This window comes from Diceros bicornis, chromosome 36 (genome assembly GCF_020826845.1).
Source record: "Diceros bicornis minor isolate mBicDic1 chromosome 36, mDicBic1.mat.cur, whole genome shotgun sequence".
Lineage (NCBI taxonomy): Eukaryota > Metazoa > Chordata > Mammalia > Perissodactyla > Rhinocerotidae > Diceros > Diceros bicornis.
In genome coordinates, this window is record NC_080775.1 from 22,146,233 (window position 1) to 22,160,115 (window position 13,883).

Below are 13,883 nucleotides of genomic sequence, written 5' to 3' on the forward strand. Positions count from 1 at the left end.
AGTATTTATCAGAAAACAGTCTCAACTGTGCTCTCACAAACATTTTTAATTTGCATTTTATATCAGAGCAGTTAGGAGGGTGGCCTCTGACGGCCTCAAATCCTAGTCTGAATTAATAGCTGTGTGTCTTTGAGCAAATTATATAGTGTCTCTGGACTCAGTTTTCTCATCCATAAACTGGGATGATAATAGCACTCATCTGCAAGGAGTTGTTATAAGAATGAAAAGAGATAATGATGCCTGGGAAGGACTCAGACCCTACGTGCTCTGTGAATGTTGGTTGCCAACCAGTCCCCCAACCCCTGACACCCTCTCCCCTCTCACCCATTTCCAAGGTTGTGGGACCATCAACGTGCGAGTTGAGATGGCCTGTGACAGGGGTGCTCCCAGACACCACAGGGAGAATGCAGTTTGGCATTGGGTGACATTTGGATCCCAGTGTGAGCCAATGAGAGGAGAGGTCAGAGTCGGCTCTCCACGGGCATGACCAGAATTGACAACAAGCAGGCCAGAAGGCAAAAGTGATTTTCACTCTCCATGGAGCACTTTCTCTTGGAGAAAAGGGCTCACATACATTTAGTTATGTGCAAAGCTATCCGAACTAAAGTACTTTTCATGAATGAATAGAACAGGATTTCAACTGCAGAAAAAAAGCAGCTGGATTCTCAAATGACAATTCTTTTTTCTAGAAAAATAGACTATTTACTGAGCTGTAATAAAACCATCTTTTACTTTAAGCATTAAGTACAAAACAGAAAAAAACCTCTCACCTTCCAACCCCCCAAAAACTTGTACTCAAATTAACAGGCCAGTCAGCTAAACTAGAAAGCATGGAGCTGATGAAAAAACTAAACTAGATTAAATTCTAGCCTCATTATCAAGATCAGATGTCAAGCTACTTCACCATAATTATCTGCTTAAAAATTTAATGATGCTTCTGCATGAATTTCAAAACTAAAGACACTTTTATCAACCATTGAGAATTTTTTTTCAACGAAAGAAAGCTTTATGCCCTGTTTCCATTTCAACAAGACAGCGACGTGCCAGAGCCATGTATGGGATTAAACTACCCAAATCCTCTCATCAACGACATTACTACAGACAACAAAGGGTTGAGAGGATCCTTCTGTAATTCAACTATAAATCTGAACTGCTTCAGTTACATTATGTCTGGAGTCTAAATATCACAGTGATATTCAGCCAACTGAAAAAAAGAGAAAACAATCTTTTTGGCAGATCACACATAACCCTAAGGGCTATTTACCATAATTGCTAAAACAATATTATTCTCAGGATCAAAGATTTGCTGATTAATGAATAAAAATCCACAGACAGTATGTCTACCTATGGTACTCAGTTACCAGATGAAGTTGACCCCAAAGTAAGAGGGAATGCTTGACTAATATGCATTTTAATAATAACCACTGACAACTGAGGAAAATAAATGCTTATTAACGAAAGACTGGAGAAAAATGTTACATGATGAAAGCAAACACTTTTATCTACTTTTTAAAGCAGACACATATCTTTTACAAATAACCAATATTTAGGTGTAATTGAACCATATACACCACGTAGGTTAAAATAATGTAAAAACGTTTTTATTAAAATAATTTGTCCTAAAAAATAATTATGGACCTAACTCGGTCAGTCTGAGTGTCTTGCACAGAAAGAGCTGTTGGAAGATTAAAAAGGAAACTGTAATAGTGCTTCTGCCCTCGTGGGGAATACAACCTAATATATGACGTGCATTCTTCGGCTCAAGTCATTTTAATTGTTTTTGTTTAATGACATGAAAAAGAAAATCATTCCACAAAGGCTCTAAGTAGCAGATCTGTACTGGTATGCGGAAACAGTATTTCAAAGTAAAGAAAAAGAAAGTACACACACACACACACACATGCATATGAATGAAAGTAACAGCTGAGAAAAATTTAGTTTAGTAACTGTCTAAATTGGAAATCTCTTTGTACTGCCTTGTAACCTAACGAATTTCAAGAAAATAACTTTTTTACTGAATTTATTTCTAAAAGAATTATATAAGGAAGTCCAACGGGAAAGCTCCCAATGCTTTACAATAGAAAGGATAGGAAAAGGTATATTTTTAATTCTTAAAATAATATTTAAAAAGAAAATGGCTTCATTATAGACTAAAAGCCCATTTCCACATAGTATTTTATTTCTCACAACCATCCTCCATGACCGTGGTGTCCCAAACTGTGCTGTTGCCAGTAAGGCTGGCTTGAGGGACCTAATAATGCTAATGTCATGGTGGCTGGTAGACATATTAAAGCATCAAGTGACGGAGGCTGTCCTTACCAACACCAAGCTGTGGTTTAGGGGGAACAAGCCCCAAATTCAAACAGCTACCAAACATTTCTTTGTGAAATGCTCTGCTGTTTGACAGAATGCAATATTCCCCTCCACCCAACTGGTTGCTGTGGGCAGTCAGTCTGAATGGGCTTTAACTACACACAGGCTACCCCCACCAACACAAAACACAGGAACCTGAGGGTGGGGATACCCTGAAGAAGACAGCAGGAGCTTTCTTCGGTTTGTCATCTAAAGCAGAGAGGTGCTGAACCAGAATACTTCTTCTTTAAACCAGATCTGATCTTGATGATGTACAATGTATATTTTTGTCTTGATTACAGATTTAAATAGATGGTTTTAAAAGCTCCTAAGAACCAACAACGTTGACATTTATACAATGGGGCTGTCCTTTATATTGATTTTTCTTACCTCAACATCCTTTTTCAGTTTTTCCAGGAACACCTTTTTGTTGTTGTCATCAATATAAATCTTTTGGCCCTCGTTAATGAAATCATTATCCTTTAAAGTTGGCAGTTCTTTGGCCTAAAACAAATGAGAGAGAGAATGAGAAAGAAGCTTGATTAAAATCTGAAAAACGCATATGCCTTCCAATCCTGGAGGTTAAGCTTTCACCCTTGGAAATTGAGTTTGCCCTGTTCACTGCAGGGGTCTTAGACCCAATACAACAAAATGTGAGGTGGCTTGATTACCGCAAGGGGGCACCAGTGAGCTATGACTGCTGGAAGCATTCCCACTAGGAATGGAGGGTCAGACATACCCCATATTATCAGGCTTCTGTAACACATTTCATGGTTTTCATAGGAATGAACCTGATTGCTTTCTTAGATTCACTTTCTTACAAGAGGTCTTCTAAGTATAGAATTTGTATTCTTGGAATTCTTCATCAGGAACTCTCAGTTTTCTTACTGGTACAACCCAACTCCACATTCCTCACATTTTTTGGGTAGCCTTTGCTGGGTTCATGTTTAAATTAATATGTTACCTCGTCTCATAAAAGCCCCATCTAGAATCATATCTAATTTCTGAGTCAGGGAGACTATGCAGCTGGAGGTCAGCCATCCACCCTTCCAAGACTTCCTGCTCACCACTCTGCCAAGAAGGGAATTCTGTTTTCATTTGGACAAGGTCAAAGGAAAATGTCTTCTTTTAATATAAAACGTTAAGATGAGAAGTTCTACCCTTTACAAATAACGAGAGTGGTGGGCTTGTAACTAAACTGTACTTAGCTGATCAACACAAAGTAATGAGTGACTATCAGAACACGGGTCACAAGCAGAAAACACTTCAGCTTGTGCTGCAGCATATAGGATAATATAGCCATATACTTTTAAATTGGTGTGGCTTATTCTATTTAACTTCGTGCAACCAGCATTCTGGGTGAGTTCAAGACCTCCAAACTCCTCCTCGCGTCCTTTCAGCTAACCACAGCTAACCACAGGGTTCCAGTTGAAGGGAACCCAACATAATATATTCCCTTTCTTAGTAGAGCAACAAACACTGGAGTGGTTCCCTTTTCTGTAGGTGTGAATCAAATAAAAAAAAAAAAATCCAAGGAAAGAACATATTCTCCTTCCTGGTCCCCACACTGCCTCTCTCCTCCGATAAAACTCACTGGGTCTATCTACTGAATCATCTTTCAAATGCCTAAACTGCTCACTTTGTCTTTTTCTTTTATAAAATATACAGATGTATGTAAACTACTCACATCTATCTGTACACACACACATGCACATACATTATGCACTTCCAAATTAGCAGCAAAGCTACTTTAACTTTAAGAAAATCTGAACAGTTTCGTGGTTCTGAACTTGATACAGTGACTGCCAAAATAATTATCCTTACAAAGCAGGTGGAGCACGGCTCAGAAACCTGAAGATTCAATTCAAAAAGCAGTTACTGAAAGACTGTCACGTACAGGGATGCAGAAATGAACAGGTCAACACTTCTGTTCTAAAGGCGTTTGTAATCTAGTATGAAGACACGAAAGCAAGCAGGTAGAACACAGGGCAGCCTGTGTATGTGACATGTACAGATAAATAATACGGTTCTTGGGGGGAGATTGACCTACTGTCACCAACTTTTATGCCGAGTCATAGAGTCTTGAGGAAATGAAAACGCAATGCCATTCTTTATAAAAACTAAGGAGGGGCTGGGTAGATTAACCCCCTAAATTTGTCATTAATAATTTTAAAATAATGCAATAAATGTAAAAGGAAACCCTGGATGTGAAGACAGCACATTAATGTTAGATGTGATGAGTCAATCACACTAGACCCTCAGTTCTTCTATTAGAATTATAAACTTAAGGAAGTTTCACAGTGAATGAAATGCAGGGATCTGAAGTTTAACAAACTCATTCAGAGGACAGCGAGAAACATGGGCAAAAAATACAAAATTGGAAGCGCCTGAGAGCAAAGGGTGGAAGCCAGATCTACACACGATAACAGAGATGGCGGAGGATCACGATGCTCTAAGTAGACCACTTGGGCATTTCTGTCTAACTATGTTCTGGAGATGGGGGTGTGGGTGGGTGGGGTGTTAAGGTTAAGATATCTGCCTCAACTCCAGAACTCATTTTATATGTGTAAGAAAAGAAAGGGAGAGGGCTCTTAAGTTTTTATGTGAGTGAGAGAAACCTGAAGGCAGGGGTGACAGACCAGTGACAAGGCAGCAAATGACACATTAGCTATGTGTTTGTAAGACCGGTCACGTGAATGAAGATAGATGCCCTTTCAGGTTCACCCCAGCAGACTTTCCTCATGTGACAAGGAGAGCATAATCTGCCTCATAAAACTCTGGACACCCTGTACCATGTTACCAAGCTTACTTGTGAATTTCACAGGCACTAGGGATGTATTTAGATTGGATCAAGTTCAAAAAACGGCAACCAGAATGGTTAAAAGACTTAAAGGCTTACTGAAAGGCTCCAGAGGAAAAGGCGGATCCTTAGCAGGGCAGCGGCTAGAGGAATACAACAGTGGTGGACACATACTGTACCCCCCCCCCCGCCCCCCATGCCTGTGGTACGGCAGAGCGCTTAGGAGCACCAGGGTTTGGAGACAAGAATCTGGAGCTCCCAATCCTGGTCCACTCCTTACTTGCTAGGGACAAGGGCCCGGTTCCTGGACCTCTCAGGGTTGTTTGCTTATATGCAGAAGGGGGACAACACCAGCAGCAGCAGCAGCAGCCTTCGGTTCATTCATTTAAGTGCATCGTCCCATTTACTCTTTGCAACAACCTTAACACTTATTCTTAAACTCATTTTACAGACAAGGAAACTGAGTTGAGAGGCATTATGCAACTTAGCTAAGGTCTCACAGCCTGGTAAGTGGAACTGGTAAGCCAGTTCTCACACTGAGATGGGAACCCAGGCTGCCTGACTCGTAGTCATTCAGCTAAGGTAGAGTTGTTCTGAGAATCCGACCGAAACCTGGGTCACACATTGAAATAGTGAGTCGCACTTATTATTATCATCATCGTCACCATCATCACCACTGTGAGCATTCACTAAACTGTGTGGATTTAAAGCTGGTATTACAGGTTGAGAAATCGCATACAAAATATTTTCTTAAAAAAAAAACTTGAACTTCTTTTCAACTAAGAACTAGGTGACAAAGATGAAGTCGCCTGATCATGATTCGTCCTCAAGAAAACCTCACTGCTTAGCTTTTAAAACATTTCAGTATATCCCTCTGATAATAAGCAGTGTTCATATTAAAAACACACCATTGTTTTAAAGTGAGGAAAACGATTATCATCTGAATTAATGAACTTGATAAACTCTTGGTGTAACGCTGCCCACAGAGGTGATGTCTGCGGAGCAGCACAGAGACAACTGTGGGCAGCAACAGAGCCTATCCTTTACTTTGCAACACTGGATTATTGCACTTAGGAGTTTTCAAAGCCTCCAAGTCACTGGGTCTGGTTCTTTAATGGGCGTCTTTCATACCCTTTCCAGCAATGCAGAAGCAGCCGGAGGGCGGAGGAAACCACCACAGCTAACACACCAGCTCAGAAACGCTTCTTAACTGCGGACTCTCCGAGGCTGGCTTCCAGCCAGCGGTCGGCAACCTTTTGGAAGTGGTAGTAGGTTAAGTCTGTATTTATTCACTCTGAATTAAGTTCTCCTGGCCAATTTCGCATAGACTGGGGGCCTCCAAGTGTGACGGGGATTGCGGTACCATACAAGGCACCTGCTGGGAGGCGATGCCAAGAAGGATGAAGCATGGGAGGGAACCGCTCTTCCCACGCCACCCTCCCCAGTCTGCCCGGCCCTGGGCAGGGAGTCCTGCTTGGGGGCTCCAGGAACTGCTCTCAGGAGGGAGGCTGTGTACAGCCCAGCTCTGCACCGAGTCCAGCACAGCCCCAGTGTAAGGAGGCAGGGTAATTTTCTCTGTTGCATGAGGTCATTCTACTGGGGTGGGCTGGACTCAGAGTGGCATTCACCTCTATTAATGTGACATGTAAATGCACAACCCCGGCTAAAGGCATAAGCAGAGCGACACCATTCCCCCTGCAACCTAGCTCCCCTGCTTCCATTGTTGTTATAAAATTACCAGGATGAACATCCCTCACACTTTCCTGGTGGGTGACGCCGCACCCCAAATCGATTCAGTACGGCCCAGGTTTCTACCTAGGACACAGATGAAACGTGGTTATGTGTACAGACTGGATCCAGGCTGCCCGGGTTATATCTTAGCTTCTCCAATTATTAGCTATGTGACTTTGGGCAAGTGACTTAACCTCTCTGTGACTTGGTTTCCTCATCTTTAAATAGGGATTAGCAAGCAGCATTGTTGTGAGGATTGCACAAGTTCAATCATAGGTGTAAAAAGCTCAGGGGCGTGCACGCCACACGGAGAGTTATATACAAACACTGTTACTGTTATCTGCTGGTCATGTTCTCAGGTGTGGCTGGTGGATCTAGAGAAAAACTCATAACTAATAAATCCAGAGCCAGATGTAAAAAAAAACGCCACAGACCTGGTGTACCCAAGCACAAGGTTATTATTTCATGTCCCTGCATCAGACACACGAGGGAACATGGAGGGTACACGAGATAAGGTGCATTAAAGGCGACACTGGCCACAGGCTCATATCCCCCCTGCCCCCCACCTTCACAGCTCCATTCCCTGCTCTCCAAACCTCGACTGTAAATTCTCCTGGCTAGAAATACCTATGGTCCCTATTAAAAGCTATTCCTAGTCGGAAAACCTCACTGAAAAATACCCTTCTTACTGAAACCCAAATGAGAATAAAATGTTGCTATATGATAATAAAAATTGGATAAATTAACTTTTTGTAGTAAGTATCTAGATTTTATATTTATTAATATGGAATAAAATTTAATACTTTTATACAGACGGTCAAAGGCAGAAACGTGCTGACTTTTGTCTTACCTTAATTTTCCAGGGGTTAGTTTTTCTCAGCGAGTACATTATAATGGGGGGTACTTTAGTGAATGCTATTTTGCTGACTTGAAGCAAAAATTTACTAACTGAAATCTTAGTAGCCAGAAAACATAACCAAACTACTAGAGAGCAATAAACTCATGTGGAATATTTAATTTGCTATGAGGTGTAAAAAGAAAATTGTTTCATTATAAATGTTTTTTTCTTCTTTTTGTAATTACATTACTGGGTGAAAAGTTGTTGGTTTCTTTTAAAGCGTAGTACTATAGGCTGTTCCTCAGCAAGTTTATATTCTTCAATAGTAAGAAACACACTAGGTAATGATATTGGTCATGTCAAAAATGGTTTATGTGTAACTAAGACACAAATGAGCATGGGCGAGAGAATTAACATATAGCAGCAACTGCCTCAGAGCCTGAAGATACCAACATGTGGATAATATTTTAAATGTATAAACACTGCTGAATATAAATAATTACTGATTATTCCCTAGGGTTCAATAAAATATATAAATGATCTCTAAGGACAGATTCAGCCGAGGTTTGAGGTAAAAATGGAAAAAATATGCAGAACTAACAGCTACAAAGTTCAGAGCTCTCATTTTTAGAAATGAATGTGTGCCTCCGTGGCCCACTCAGCAGACAAAGACCCGGGAGTGAAGGCGGTGGCCGGAGAGAAGTTACAGATCCTGGGAGGGAAGGAGGCACAGGGCTCTGCTGCTTCCCATCACAGTGGTAGAAAGGAGAGAAAAAACAAGGCTTTAGAATTTCCCTTCTAATATAAAAATACTTCGCACTTTTTATAAAAACTTGAAAATTTCAAATTACTAAAAATTTTGCAGATTCTCTGAAAACAAAACCAAAAAATAAATGTTTAACAAAAGGATTTAAATTTTATATGGTTTCAAATGTAAGTTAACCTGTTTGTAATATATATGTACACACACACATATATATAATAATATATCTTACATCATACATACATATATAATTACTCGTTTCATTGTGTTCTGTGATTTGATGTATGATTGCTGTCATTTGCATGGAGTTTAGTAATATTGGATATTTTAAGGGTTAATAAAGCCAGAAATTATTTAGAAATATTATTTTAGTGCGAGTTAAAAAATCTAATAATCTCTTAGATGACTCAAAACACTTTTTTTTTTTAATCGCAAATATTTTAAATCTTGAGCCTGCCCGGTGGTGTAGAGGTTAAGTTCGCGCGTTCTGCTTCAGTGGCCCGGGGTTCACTGGTTCGGATCCTGGGCACAGACCTAAGAACTGCATATCAAGCCATGCTCAGGCAGCATCCCATGTACAAGAGCTACAACTCTACAACTATGATACACAACTATGTACTGGGGCTTTGGGGAGAAAAAGAAGGAAGATGTTAGCACAGGGCCAGTCTTCCTCAAAGAAAAACATTTTAAATCTGTATTTACAGTCAAAAAAATAACTTCAAATACACAGAATTGAAACTAAAATGATACTGGATTTTATCATTATTCTATAATTATATTAAATTACACAAAGAGTCTGTTGTATTTTAAATTACCACTAACAAGAGGAAAATAAAAAATACATGTATTTAAAACGCACAAAGCCAAAATTTATATATAGAGAGCCACGTTTTTCTTTTAGCCTGGATGAAAACCTTAATAGGGAGATGAAATGTTCTCCTGTCACACTTGAGTGTTTAATGCAAACAGGATTTTGGCACCAGAAGGTTTCAATGCAAAGGATAATATATAGCATACTACTCAGTGAGTAAAGGACTTGTATTTCAGAAAGAAATGAATTTTTGTACGATGTGCTCATTTGGCAACTCATTTTAAAAAAGTCTAATTGTAAGCCTTGATGTCAAAGACTGCTGCCCGGTGTCCCCTTGATGGGCCATATTGTGACACCTGGATCTGAATACACAACATAAAAAATATGTACTAATTATTGTCTCATGTTAGGGACTGCTTCTGTTCCCGATTTACTTGTTATTCCAAGCTCACCTAAATGAAAATAAACTTGTGAAAAAAGAATAAACCCCCTTTCACCAGGATTGCCAGAAAACTTCATAAAAATCAGACTCTGGGGGGCTGAAATTACTCCAGAAATATTTATGAAAGGGAGAGAATTTTAGGAAATCTTTATGTTGGAGCTAGGGTAAAGATAATTTGATTGAATAACATCATATACGTGGTATCAATTTGGGGGTAATAAGAGATGTTAGAGATTTATAATAAAATCAGTTCTGCTTCTCAAAACATCCAAGCCACAAATTTGATACATCAAAAGGCAAATTATTGAATATGGGTAAAGTTCATAGAGAAGTAGCAAAGATAACAGATGTTTTCTCACAAAAAGCACATATAACAACCTTCTTGAACAACATAAGTGGAATGTCTATATAAGTTCATGGCTGGGGAATGACCCAACAGGTCATTAATAACCTGTAATTTCCACAATGAGAATGTATACACATTTGTGACCAGCATCTGGATGTGCAAGTTTCATAATTATTATTTTGGACCCGCTTGTCTATGTGTAAATGTAGAAAGAGGCTATACCTCAATATACTTGTGAAACAGAGCTGCAATTAAGAAGCACAAAACTGGATAAGCCCTATCATAATTTTGCAATTTAGAACTGTTAAGGCTGGTGGAACCCAGCTGTTGGTTATTTATTTTCCCTAAAATTTTCAAGCTAATATTTAAAAAGTGAAATTTATTCCTTTTCTAATATTGTTATACTCTTCAGAACATAATGGTCCTTCAACTCTAAGTGACAATGTTAATGGTGATGGCTTGGTTTTCCTCCCCAGGCTGTGATGTGACAGTTAAGTTGCAACCAAGACCTACAAAATAGGTTGGTTACAATCTGATCGGAAGATTCTGTTGCAGGGATGTCAATGGTGGTAATCTAAGAAATGTCAAACTCAAGAAGTCTGAAAACTCAAGAACTTTGCTATGTCCTATAGTTTCTGGTTTAATACTAATCTAGTGAATATCGTAATTTTATTATTTTAATAATTATACATCTGCAGCAGCTTGGCTTAAATTCAGACCACAGACGAAATTTTGGAAGTCTTCTCTCCACCCCAACTCTTTCTGGAACCAGTTGAATAAGAGTTGTCAGCTTAAAAAACTTCCCATCTCTAACAGCACTGCTCCACGTACACTTGGGATACTGAGTTGAGTTCATTCCAGTGAAATAACAATGAATCTAAGGCAACGGGGTGTTTATACACCACCACAGGCCAGAGTGGCTTGAGGACTTTAATGCTGGCATGTAGGAGATGCTCACAAGAGTCATTGTATGTTATCTTCTTTTTCACAACTCTTCCCAAATTCCAAATGAATCGAATCTTAACTCCACTTCCCAGAATAACCCCCGTGGTTTACATTATAGGGTTCTTAAGGCTTGCTCAGACATCTGCTAATATAATACGACGGCTCAGAACATTTTCCCCATTAATAATAGCCATCACCTTAACCCACACCTAGAACAGACAGGATTTTAGTGACTGTCAAGCCCAAGACTTCTCAAAGCAAAGCCTGCTGCCAGCCTGCACCTCTGCAGGAGAAGAAAGCTTCACTGGAAACAAGAGATTCTTACAAACACTAAAGTATGAGAACCAATAATACAATCAAATCCTTTAATTTTACAAATGAGGACAAAGTCAAATGATTTATCCCCAAACCCCAAACTTCCCTTAATGCCAGAGCAGGGCTGGGACTCAAGATTCACAACTTTGGGTGCCAGGATAGGTGTTCTGAACACTGGCTGGCAAAAGGAAATGATGTACTTCTATCTGGGGAGAAAGGTAATTTTACAGAAGAAGGTTAAAACATCAGCTGAGTTCAGGGCCTAAGAACCTTGACAATCTCCCTTGAACTGATCATCCGCTGACGGCGGAAAAGGCAGCGCTTTTTAACTGAAGGACACACTGCTGTGCTTTTGTACCTTAGGCTCCCAGCCTGCCATCTTTGTCACCTTGCCTTTAGCTGCAGCCCAAAGAACCCGAGAGAAGTAGTAATTAATTATAATTCGTTACAATTTAAAGATCACAAAAGCAATGCTGAAAACTGGTTTAGGGAAGCATTTTTCAATGTGAGGGTATTAATGATTAATTCTCCTGAACCTTCAGTTGGTAATAGGTAAAATGTCAGAGATGGTGACAGTCACTTAATTGCTAGTGCAATTCACAATGCCTAAGAATTGACAAGGCGGCTTTTGTAGCCCATTATCAAAGTGTCAACAATGATTATTGCCAATATAGTCATACAAATGCCAATTGCAGGGCAGCTGTTTTCTCTCAAATGGGTTCCAGGGAGAAGGTTATATGTTAAAAGGAATCTTCTTATTGTGACCCTATGACTCCATTACACAGGCTTTACTTTACCTAATAAAATCAGACATGAGTTTGGTGAAGAACTGTGCAGAACGATGAACAAAATGCATATTTGTGTAAATCCCCAGGACTCTCTCTCTCAAGAACACGGGCTTTTTAAAGAGTCAGGTCAAATCCCCCAGAAATCAAGTGAGTCCAGTTATGTTTTCTTTTACTTGCCCGGATTCCCTGCTGAGTAGCTGGCTTGCTGGCAGCATGCTAAGACTGTCATTTGTAAAAAGCAGTCTGCTCAGCTATAATTACTAATTTGATGTCACACTGGAATTGCAGCGCAGCTGTGAAAAGATCGACCACCAGGGAGATTCGAGTTTCTCTGTCTCATTTAGAGGGGGCTAAACTGCTGGAGCCATGAATGGGAGATGCCCTTCCATTAAAAAGGAAAGAATTAAGGAATAAAACAAGTCATAGCAGCTGTCAGAATCTGACAACGGTTTAAGAAAAAAAAAGCACCGTTCTGCTCTTTTTTTTTTAAATTCAAGACATCTGTACACGCATGTTCTGATACTTGTTGCCATGAAAGTGATTCCATTATTGTTGGAATATAACTTCTTTCTTTCCTTCAGTTCCAGCTTCATTGTTATGCTAATACAAATCACACTAATTACGTGTCAAGCTGAAATCGAAGGGATGGGACTTGTCGGCACCTATATCACTAAATATTTGAAATGACAGTTTTAAAACTTGTCATCAACAAGTTAAAAGTATAGGAAATTAAAACAGTTATAATGACTCAAATGAAAGAACTAAGAATTCAGAATACTAATTGATGGAGGTTCTCTATGAAAATTGTTCTTTGCACCATGACAATCCTTTTGTAGAGAATATAGTTACACAAGGATAGCAATGAAAATAATATTCTTGCGAATCATTCGGTTTCATTTATAAAAGGCTAAAATGTAGAAAATAAGTATTTTTAACCTTCTCCAAATATTTCTAACCAGAGGTAACAGTGATTGTTTTGATAACATTTATGGTTTTATTTGTGAAGACAATGAATGGCCTGCTTTTTGGAAGAGTCAAAAATATTAACTGATCAGGGAAGGAAAACCTGAAAACTGACAAAAGAAGGAAAGCAAAGACATTTTTAGAACTTAAAAACCCAATGTTTCTAAGAGTTCAGCTCCATTAATACATTTCACTTATTTTTACATATTACAGTTTAGTAAATGTTACCTCAGTTGTCGTGAGATTATAAACAAACTGCCATATCAGAGAGACACGATGCCCCATTGTCAAGGCAGGCACAGGCTCCATCAATGACCAACTTTAATTACTTTTACATTCTATATCTTCAAGCTGTTTCCTCTCGCCCCTTCCCAGTGACTGTCTGTAATCTAGAAGGGCAGGTGGGATGGCCTTTTGGAGCCACTGCTTCTGGAAGAAGAGCTATCATGAACCCCAAGCCCAGAAAGAAGTAGACAGCGTTGAATTCTTCCTCAGGGCAATCGTGTAGACAATTTTACTGTTTACAAAGTGTAAGATATAGTAACAATGTTTTCGTCAATGTAGTGAATGTTTCCTTGTTCATCTTCATGATTCATGGGATCAATATGATTCTTTTGGTAATATGTCCTTTAAAAAAAGGAGAGAGAGAAAACTCCCAAACATTTAGAAGGTGGTACCACACGGTGCTTAGAAATGTGAGCTCTGGGCTGGAACCCTGGCTCCGTCACATCATAACTGTGGCACCGTGGACGAGTTACTTTCTGTCAAGTAACTTCTTTTACTCAAAGG

General features: G+C 39.4%; 1 protein-coding gene across 1 annotated transcript in view; it reads right to left on the minus strand.

Annotated features, from left to right (window-relative positions):
• The window catches only part of PIP4K2A (phosphatidylinositol-5-phosphate 4-kinase type 2 alpha), a 165,431-nt gene that overhangs the window by 13,757 nt on the left and 137,791 nt on the right, over positions 1-13,883 (minus strand). Inside the window, exon 7 of the mRNA XM_058532564.1 lies at positions 2,743-2,856. Within this exon, the coding sequence (XP_058388547.1) occupies positions 2,743-2,856 (114 nt within the window). The remainder of the gene's footprint in view (positions 1-2,742; positions 2,857-13,883) is intronic.